At 47.9% G+C, this 10080-nt stretch overlaps 4 protein-coding genes across 4 annotated transcripts; 1 reads left to right on the top strand and 3 right to left on the bottom strand.

Annotated features, from left to right (window-relative positions):
* The first annotated feature begins 204 nt into the window (after nt 1–204).
* DEU56DRAFT_189516 (uncharacterized protein) lies at nt 205–1632 on the top strand. The gene is made up of 12 exons (XM_041344984.1): nt 205–284; nt 334–510; nt 572–600; nt 652–685; nt 742–774; nt 827–903; nt 965–1019; nt 1066–1146; nt 1207–1317; nt 1366–1406; nt 1458–1483; nt 1537–1632. Exons 2-12 carry the CDS (start codon nt 381–383, stop codon nt 1538–1540), a joined length of 621 nt encoding a protein of 206 aa, XP_041201380.1. The 5' UTR covers nt 205–284; nt 334–380; the 3' UTR covers nt 1541–1632.
* A 338-nt stretch (nt 1633–1970) lies between these two features.
* Nucleotides 1971–3902, bottom strand: DEU56DRAFT_841997 (uncharacterized protein). Its single transcript, XM_041355023.1, has 5 exons — nt 3731–3902; nt 3414–3678; nt 2711–2951; nt 2419–2500; nt 1971–2290 (listed from the first exon to the last, which is right to left on the bottom strand). The coding sequence occupies exons 2-4, from the start codon at nt 3451–3453 to the stop codon at nt 2437–2439; spliced, it is 345 nt and encodes a 114-aa protein (XP_041201379.1). The 5' UTR covers nt 3454–3678; nt 3731–3902; the 3' UTR covers nt 1971–2290; nt 2419–2436.
* A 467-nt stretch (nt 3903–4369) lies between these two features.
* On the bottom strand, nt 4370–5120 carry DEU56DRAFT_933877 (uncharacterized protein; the record flags this gene model as incomplete). The annotated part of the gene is made up of 2 exons (XM_041358763.1): nt 4370–4965; nt 5027–5120. 2 exons carry the CDS (start codon nt 5118–5120, stop codon nt 4370–4372), a joined length of 690 nt encoding a protein of 229 aa, XP_041201378.1.
* Nucleotides 5121–7903: 2783 nt separating this feature from the next.
* On the bottom strand, nt 7904–9290 carry DEU56DRAFT_749018 (uncharacterized protein; the record flags this gene model as incomplete). The annotated part of the gene is made up of 4 exons (XM_041349398.1): nt 7904–8262; nt 8312–9003; nt 9052–9190; nt 9239–9290. Coding segments are annotated over 4 exons (1242 nt in total), but the record flags the coding sequence as incomplete, so codon positions are not given.
* Nucleotides 9291–10080: the final 790 nt, after the last annotated feature.

Here is a 10080-nt window from a genome sequence, read left to right as displayed (position 1 = left end):
TTACAATTCTAAATTTGTTTATTCTATTTCTAAATTTAAATCAAGCTAAAATTATCAGTCTGAGCCAGTTTAAAGCCGCTTACTGTGGTTGCATCAGCCGGACCGAGTCGATATTATGTAAGCAGTCTGACTTTGAAGTTCCAGTTAAACCGGTGAATCAGAACCGGCTTTAGCCGGCGCTAGCCAAACCTGCGGCAACACTAGTTCAAGGTAGTCTACACTCGGATTCACACTTTGTTCAGAAAGACTGAATTACTGGGACAGTCGCATCCGCAGCAGCTTTTGTAAGGAGGAATGAATATAATGCAATCATAACTAATTTTTTCCCCTCAGTTTTTTGACTTTTGCATTACTTTCAGCTCAGAGGTCAGTATGTTTCAATGGCGATATGCAAAACTGACATAATCCAGGTTCGCTGGACATGGGGGAGAAAGTGGGGGATTGTGAGGATAGCCTTTGTTATTTCTCGTTATCTGCCAATTATAGGATTTGCTATCACGATGCTATATCGTGAGTACTCATGACAGTCTATCTATTCTCGCACTTCACTGATGAGTCCCTCGCGGGATAGACACTGTCGAGACAACTCTCAGAGGAATTGTAAGTTTGGATTCATGTAACATAATTCAAGTATCTCTGATGATATTTCAGCCAATTATTGGGAGGTACCATGCTACAGCTAGCAGTTGCGTAGATTACAATCTCACTCTACCCGCTCTGAATGCTCAATTTCTTTGCTAGTCATGATCATATTTACTGGCGCTGCTGCTAGAGGTCAGTATCGGTTCCGGGTCGGGTTGCTTTCCTAACCATGACTTTTTTTTAGCCTTGTTCGTAACCAGGACATATGCGTTCTGTGCATTGGAAAAGAGGATCGTGATTGCGATATCATTGTTTTCCACGGTGACCTTAGTCCTTCCTTTTGGCTATTTTTTTGTTGCTCACATATCACACATAATTTTAGGTCGTAACAGCAACTGCAGTGGCAATCGTAATTGTTGTCGAGAGTGATCCCGGAAGCCTGTATCTCCCTCTCCACATTTCTTCTGCTCACCCAAATTCCAGATTTTATACAGTACGATGGTGTATTCGAGGAGGAACGACGCCTTAGCATTTGTTATGGCTTGCTCGCGATTTATGAGATTGGTACGTAGCATTATTTTTTCGATGCTTGCCCAGCTGCCGGCGGCCGCTAACCTCCGCCAGGATTGATGTCGCTGACAATGCACAAACGCTTCAAATCTTACCGACAGGAAAATACTCCATTGGTTGCTACTGTATATCGCGATGGCATGTTTTACATGCTGTGGATTACTCGTGAGTGTTGTAGATTTTTGTCCAGCAGCGCGACCTTAGTTTTTTCAGTCGCCTCGGTAGCGAATTGCATCGGTTTTCTTGTGCTTCCTGTGAGTACCTTACCTCGGGTCGCAAGGTCAGCTTCTGATCAGGCTGTCCAGCTATCATATGCTTCTCTTTTCACTAGGTAAAAATCATATCATGGTTTTATATCCAAAACTGACTCAGAGAAGCCCGCAGCTAGTTCTGCAGAGCGTTCTTGCCTCACGCATCCTGTTCAATCTGCGAGCAACGAACGAATCGCCGGATGACGTTCTAATCTTGCCAGTTGCTTCTAGAATGGTTTTTGCCCCGATCCAAACACCATCAGGCGCGGATCGTCTCGACCTAGAGATATTACAGACTTGTGACTGATTTTCGACTATAGATGTGCCTCTCTGCCTGCATGTTAGATATCGACTACAATTCGAGGCTACAAGGCTCGTTCATGAGCTTATTTATACAATATTCTACAATATATACTTTATATATAATGACGCTACACTCACCCAGTACTCATCGCTGCCTTTCCTCAGCCCCCTATCCGAGACTGGCGTACATCCATACATCCACTGTAGACATAACTTCCTTGTAGCGTGCGCTATCGACACGACGTAACCTGAAAGCTATCGCAACCCCCCACAACCAAGCCAATCACTCATTGAATGCAGTGTACAACAGTATCCAATTACACGTCTCAACAGACGGGTGTATAAAGTATGTATATAATACAAGCGTGGGTGCATGCGCGGTGTAGAGTACAGTACAGTAGATATATGCACCCATAGAAACAAATGGCCAGCGCTTGGCCCATCACCGAAAGAGCGTGAGCGTCCTTAGGATATGTTTTGACTTGTGATGCGTGCGTAGTGTGTTGCGAGGTATGAAGACGTGCGTGGTATATCTGGGGGGTAAGAAGCCTGCGACGTATGTCTATGATGGAAAGTGCGCGTGCGTTGTGTCCGAGGCCTTTCCTTTGAAATGAAGGTGCGCGTAGTATGTATGCAAAAAAACCGTGCGCAAATATATCGTATCTGAAGACAGTCAAACCCGTCGCTCCATCTAACAGTAAACACAACGCACCAATCCAAAATCCAAATCTTACACTTTGAAATTAAGTTCATCTCTATCCTCGCTCATGGCTCTTGCATACTCGAGGAATAACCTGAGTTAAGAACAAGTCAGCATCGCATAAGATGAAATTCACGTCTAACGCAAAATCTTGGCGCGTGGGGATGAAATCCACGTTCAACCCCCAACGCAAGCTCTTGGCGCGCGTGGATGACATTCACGCTCAACGCCCAACGCAAACCCTTGGCGCGTGTTGGTGACACCCGCTCACCCTAACCCAGCGCATATGAACCCCCACACTCACCTAAACAAATAAGCAACCATATCCTCCTTACTCCAAAACCCCTTACTCCACTCCCTCCCCCTCCCCGCAATCTTCTTCGCGAGGTCTTCATGGGCGCCTCGGCCTGAGAGGTCGTCGCGGAAGAAGACGAGGGCGTCGTAGAGATCGGAGTAGTCGATTTGGATGGGGATGTAGTGGACCCAGGGAGAGAGGAAGCTTGCACCCTCGTCATGTGAGAAGAGCTCCAAAGGCCGTGTAGGACCTGCCAGTGCGGTGATCAGTGAGTGAGTGACACGTCGAAACTAGAGTTGTTGCTGCATAGAATCTGTCAAAAGAACAGGATGTGACTCAACGGTGCTCCTCCGAATCAGCAGTAGAATCCTTCAACAGCCAAGAGGCATTCGCAGTGATTCCCCGCCCACGTCCCGTATCCTCGAGCCAGCTAAAAGCGTTTTTTTGCTGCCCGGTCTCACAAACAATGCAAGTCAAAATTATACCGCCATCTCGTCAGCGAATGTAACTTAACGGTGATCCACTACCTTAGTTTCCTGAAACCGGAGGTCTTTGGCACGTCAACTGTACTCTGCCTCCCTGCCAGTGTATTCTACACAGCTGTATGCATTGAGATTGAGAATATTCGAGAGACGGCGATGCTTGACCAGATTGAGAATATTCGAGAGACGGCGATGCTTGACCAGATTGACATGCATAGAAGCCAACCCACCGTTCGTCAGCGCAGGGAACATCACGATCAATAGCAGCATTTCTGCAAACTCGATGCCTCGATGCTAGTGTTTGAATTGGGTGATCTCCCTAGGTGGCGTGAGTGTGAACTGTGTTTTCTGCAGGTTCATCGATGAACTTCCTTTCAAAGCTTCTATGTGCATATGTAACGCTGGTATCGAGTATGCTGCGAAAGTCCTTATGGACAAATCAAGCTTAAGAAGTAGTTCATCAAAGGGCCGTGCCATGTTGCGTGTCGTAAATGACTTAGCTTGAGAATGAGTGACAAGTGTTGACACTGGTCATAACAATACTCACCAGCGCAGACTCGGAATAGTAGTCCTTTGGGCTATTTGATGGCAGAGGTGTGCGCCAGGCCCTTTGCTACGCGTAGCTGAGCTTCAAGTTAGCTGAGTCAGCAGCACACTAGCACAATATTCACAGGAGTCTATATAGCTGTGCCCTCTGAATCTCTGCCTGCATAGACCACAAGTCGAGGTTACAAGGCTCATACATAGGCTTACTTACTGTATAGATAATTTCAGTTATTTGCAGTACACTCACTTGGGAATCCTTTTTATCAGGGTTGTAACTTGTAATAGCTCTACTCAATGTGGTCATACTTTTTTTTGTTGCCTTTCCTTGGTCCTCTATCCGAGACTGAGGTTCATTACTTTCTTGTAGCACGCGCTATCAATACGACGTAACATCCATCAATGGGACATTACCCAAGCTATCAAATCGACGCCTGTCTGGGTGCAGGTCTGCGCAGACTATAGGTCTGTATGCACCCAGACCGGCCATTTCAGACTCGTCCTCCGAGCAACCCTCTAGCCCAACCATCGCGTCAACCCCACATAACAATCAAGCCAATCACTCATCGAATACACAATGTACAACAGTCACGGTACTAGCAAGGTACTAGTAAGTGCTACTAAGGGTCTAAAATCTAACGACCTAGTTGAGTTCCTCGCGCTCCTGATAGTCCTTGAACCTGGAGTCAATTCCCCCCTGGTAATCCTTGAACCTGGAGCCAAGTTCCTCGCGCTCCTGGTAGTCCTTGAACCTGGAGCCGAGTTCATCGCGCTCCTGGTAGTCCTTGAACCTGGAGCCGAGTTCATCGCGCTCCTGGTAGTCCTTGAACCTGGAGCCGAGTTCGTCGCGCCCCTGGTAGTCTTTGAACCTGGAGCCGAGTTCATCGCGCTCCTGGTAGTCCTTGAACCTGGAGCCGAGTTCATCGCGCCCCTGGTAGTCCTTGAACCTGGAGCCGAGTTCATCGCGCTCCTGGTACTCTTTGAACCTGGAGCCGAGTTCATCGCGCCCCTGGTAGTCTTTGAACCTGGAGCCGAGTTCATCCTCCTGGTAATCCTTGAACCTGGAGCCGAGTTCATCCTCCTGGTAATCCTTGAACCTGGAGCCGAGTTCATCGCGCTCCTGGTACTCTTTGAACCTGGAGCCGAGTTCATCGCGCCCCTGGTAGTCTTTGAACCTGGAGCCGAGTTCATCGCGCTCCTGGTAGTCTTTGAACCTGGAGCCGAGTTCCTCTCGTTTAGCTGAGTGATACATCGAGGCATCTGAGCAACTATGATAATGCTGATGACAATGAATGCTCACAGGAAAGTTTCTCAATCGTGGCCTTTGGCGTGGGTGACGCTGCGGCGAGAATGACGAAAGATAAAAGCGCGCTAAAGAGGACAGAAAGCTGCATGTTTAGATGCAAGAGAAGTAAAGTTACTACTGGCTCAATACTGGAAATTCGATGGGACTCTTTATACATTCTGACAGGTCCGCTCGATTTTCACAAACGACACGATTACATACCTGTTCAGATCGGGCCAGCAGACCCTCAGTCAGGAGTTGTCGAGAGCTTCAAGGTGTGGCGCCGCCACGATGGAGCCAGCAATGTCTGACACGAGAGCTCAGGACCAGGACCAATAGACAGGTCCAACTTGGAAACAGCTGTGATAAGTTGTGTGGGAGTTGCCCAGTGACTGGTGCAGATCAGTCCGTTGCGGACGCGCGGAAGTTTCGTCGTCATGATGCATTCACAGTTGACCAACGTTCGGCAGTGTGAGAGGAGCTACGGCGGCGCGCCGATCAGAGAATTGGTGAACAGAAGATATTGTCATATATCGTAATATATCGTAATATATAGGAAAGCTTTTCGTCACATTGGAATATAAAGCAATATAAAACCATATAAAAGCACCGCAATCAGCATAATGGCCAGCAAGAACTCACCGGTTCACTGATGGCGCCACCACGTCAGTTATGCACGAGCAGCTAGATGATTTGAGTGCACACCTGGCGGAAGGACTCGGATACGTCAGTCAAAGATGATGTAATGCCACAGCATGGGTCTCTTACGGTAACGAAGTGCATTTTCTGCAAGTTTCGTCAACCTACGATGGAAGGATGAATCGTGGCGGGTGAAGGTCAAATTTCTCTGCTTTGCTGGAGCGCTATAATCGAACATAACGCATGTGCCACGGGTCTCCGAGCAAATTGGGATGGCATGACTTTGAGATTCCTCGGGCACCACTTCGGTAATGCGTTTGAGAGCAGCAGGATGTGCAGAAGCGTCTCGTTTTACGGCAAGGTCAGATAGGTCAGGCGGACAGAGGAGCAGGGGGAAAAGGTACAAAACCCTCGCGAAAATTTCGCGACGATGTAGCCCCAAAATATGCAGCTTTCTCTTCTCTTCAGCGCACTCACATCTATCGTCATCCTCTCTGCTGTGTACCCCGTGCCAGGAGCCATCATAACACGATGCTGTGAGTATTCGTGACTGCCAGCAGTATTATTTGTTAATTACTGAAATTGACACGAACAGGCTCACTGTTTTGGGATGGGGAGCACTACAGAAGACAATGCACTGTGGATAGTAATTATTATATGTCGGAAAAATGCCAAATACCGTATCAGGCCTGGCACAAGCTGGTGCAAGCTGGCGCAATCTGACGATCTGGCCAGAGCTGACCAGGTGCCTATGAAGCTCGTGCGTGGAGAAATCAGGTCGTGCCAGGCGCCTATGAAGCTCGTGCCATGACCGGCCTTGCATGCCAGTCGTGCGCACAATTTCATGTTGATGTGTCACGTGAGTGTTCAATTTCGTATGACCGGCCAAAATTCGGCTTCGTTTGATTTACTATACATCTATGTACAAATGTACGACTTGTTCAGCTCCGGACTGGAGGCAATACATATAGTGCGGCTTGGAAGCCGGCACGGATGCCAATGGTCCGGGTGTAGCAAGTTGTACTAGTACTGTGAAGATGTCGCAAATTTCGTAAATCGGTTGTAATCAGGTACCGTTGATATCATGTTAGGCCTGGTCAATTCTAAAATGTCGTTGTCAATGTCGACTTGAAGCTTACGGTCACCTCACGTAAATTACCTACGCGGCCCTAAACCTTTCCTAATTTGTCCAGACGCACCGGCGCCGCCAGCTAAACCTTCGCATGAGAGAATTTCTACACCTTGTCGCACCGCGAGTATCCTCGTCCTAATCCTCGCTGTATAGAGCCTTAAGTTAGGCCTAAACCCTGTCATACATAGTAGTATAGCCTTTTGATGTATTATTGCTAAACCTCCTCCTAAACCTTTCCATGACATGTGTAGTCTAGTGTCTGTTTTATTCAAATTTTCATGCAGTACTAGCTACATCTTTCAAATATTCAAAAGACTTTGATTTAGGGAAAGGTTTGGTGTGCAATATTTACTACATGTAAAGGTTTAGGAACTAATACTACATGACAAGGTTTAGCAATACCTAGCTAGTAACTACTTAGTACATTGAAAGATTGAGGTCTCTATACAGTGAGGATTAGGACGAGGATACTTGCGGTGCGACAAGGTGTAGAAATTCTCTCATGCGAAGGTTTAGCTGGTGGCGCTGGTGCGTCTGGACAAATTAGGAAAGGTTTAGGGTCCGCGTAGGTAATTTATGTGAGGTGACCGTAAGCTTCAAGTTGACATTGACAACGACATTTTAGAATTGACCAGGCCTGTTACAATAGTGGGACTCAGAGTTGAGTTTAGAAAACCGCTAAAGTTCACTCAACTCGGGAAAAGGTGGGCCGAGCTACCCATCCAACACGCGTAAGCCATGCGGCACGCTCGGCATGATGTCGGACTCCGAAACACATGCCTGCCATTCGACTACCACGTCCTCGTCGCTCTGCGCGACTGAAGGCCCTCGAAGCTCACTCACGAAAGGTCCAAACCGCCATGGATCTCACCCAACCGCCTCTCACCCGTGGACGAGCACCTGATGGTGGGGTATGGATGTATCCTTTTGGCCTATAGGCCTAAAATAGGGATACATCGCCTGACATAGTTGTCCGCTCAGTGATACATCCGTGTAGCTTAAGTATCCTTGTGTCTAATATAGCAAGCAGTCACCAAGCAGTCACATTGAACGAATCTAGCTGCCGTTCGGATCAAACAAGTTTTATTTCACATCAAGGTACAGGAGCAAAGTCGTGCTAATTAGTCTAAATCATCGAGATCTCCATGCGGGGGTGCATCAATAGAAGGACCTTCTTCTGCCGGTGCATTAGCCTCTGTATCGTCCAGATTTTCGCTTACCAAAGCGGTCACATGGTGCCATGATGCCCTGAATTTTGCAGACAGGGATCGACAGATGGCAGCCTGGCGTTTTGCGTATGCCACCAAGCCCTCGTTGTCCTCAGGCTGCTCAGCCACACGCAGTGTGACCCGTGCTTCCCACCACTTAGCCTGCCAATCAAGAAACTCCAAGACGCGCCGCATCTCCTCCAAGAGCAGTTGGATTTCTTCAAACCACCGATTGCGTCTGGCCCTCGTTTTGCACCATTCAATGCGTAGCGCTAGACGCGTGGTAAGCAATAAAAATAGAAGTAATCGATGATGACTTACAATCCTGAAACCTGTCACCGTCGTCCGAAGGAATTCCGTGTACATGCCAAATCCATGACATGATCGCTGTTCCTTGAGTGCGACCTCCAAGGTCCCCCATTGGCCGAAGGTCAGACTTCCTCAATGGCTGCAACTTGCGCTCCCAGCCTACATGGTTTAGCCGCCCTGACAGATGAGTGAGAGCTCGCCGAGCACAAGAATACTTCTCGTGACTAAGAATGAGCCGATCCTCAACCGCTTGAATGGTTTTTTGGGCACGAGTGTTAAGACTTTGTCCGCGAATTTGTTGTGCCTTGAAGCGTAGAAGCTGGTGGCGGAGACGAATGTGAGAGCGGCATTCTTCGAGAGCGTCGTTAGCCTGCGCCAAGCGTAATGACCACTCAACCTCGAGCAATTTCGCATCGCACGTTGTCAGATTACAGATAGAAGATGGAAGAAATAGTGGGATATCCTCGGCTTTGATAGAGTCGAGTTTGGCTTTTGGACAGCCGGTGGTTTCATCAATGGTGCCCTTGTCAGATGGAGAGAAACCAGTGGCATGGAAGTGAGCGACGGAGGGCATGTACAGGACCTGTATGTCGATCCATGAATCAATGCGGCGTTGGAGAGCATTTCTGCGCATCAGAATCTTCGTTTGCTGATTGTTGGTTGAGTGTTGGGTGAGACCTGCATTATCTACCCGTAAACGTCGTCTACAAATGAATAAGTAGGAAGTATGTAGCAGTCAATCCATCACTTACTGCGCATTCTCAAGGTCCAAGCCTGTGCTAATGAGGATACTAGGTGTCACCTCTGAATGGAGGGAAATTGATGATCCTTCTTCCAAATCTTTTGCGTCTTGTTGGATGAGCGCTAAACGAACAGTGGCTTGGGTCATTTCTGGTATTTCAATCAGTCATCAATCACGCTCTAAAATTTTGAACTTACCTTGACTTTGACTGTTGAAGGGGTTGGGTTTCGTATGATCGCTCTCCCAAGCACATCAGCAAATCATAGGGTTCCTTATTTCGCCTTAAGTTACTTAAAAATATAATTAAGGCGGCTAAGGCGAATAAGGCGCTATTTTTATCGTTTGTACAATTTATTTTAAGGCGCGAGGTCATTACAAGTAAGTCTAAGGAACTTAAGGCAGCAAAGGCAGCATAAGGCGGCAAGTTGATGATTCTGCGACAAAGTGAGATTAAGGTGCCTGTTGAGCACAACAAATTTCACCGCTTGTTTACATCATCAGCGCGCTGTTTTGAGTGATCAAAAGATAAGCGCGCGACAAATAACTCAACCGCTATCACAGAAACATCAAAGTAAGTTTTATTGGCACTCGTCACGTATCGTTGATTGACAGTATACTAGTAGACTACATGACCCCGAAATCTATCTACCGCGAGCAAGGGAGGAGGCGCCAGTGGGGGGATATAGAGGTTTTGATGGAGGCTGCGATCAGCACTGAGGCAGCTGCAGAGGAAGCGGATGCGACAGCAGAAAGGACGGAGGCTTCACTGGGCTTCTGGCAGAGGGTGAAGAGCTGCTTCTGGCGCAGGAATCGAGATGGAACGTGTCATCGAATGGAGACGGAACGTGTCGCTCGAGTGTAGGATGTCTGAAAACCACAGTGAGTACAGGGATGTCTCAAACCTGACGAAAACTCACAATGGTCTCGTCTCCGTCACTCAAAGCCGCGCCGCCAGTCTCGCACGTGTTCTTGATCGTCGTCGTTCGTTAGGCAGGGTCTTCGTAGTAGGCACTTGTCTGGTTGGGGGACGGTGAGGGAT

The sequence above is a fragment of the Suillus clintonianus genome (assembly GCF_016758775.1).
Source record: "Suillus clintonianus strain FC179 chromosome Unknown DEU56scaffold_174, whole genome shotgun sequence".
Lineage (NCBI taxonomy): Eukaryota > Fungi > Basidiomycota > Agaricomycetes > Boletales > Suillaceae > Suillus > Suillus clintonianus.
Note: the sequence above shows the minus strand (reverse complement) of the source record. Positions and strands in the feature narration are given on the sequence as shown.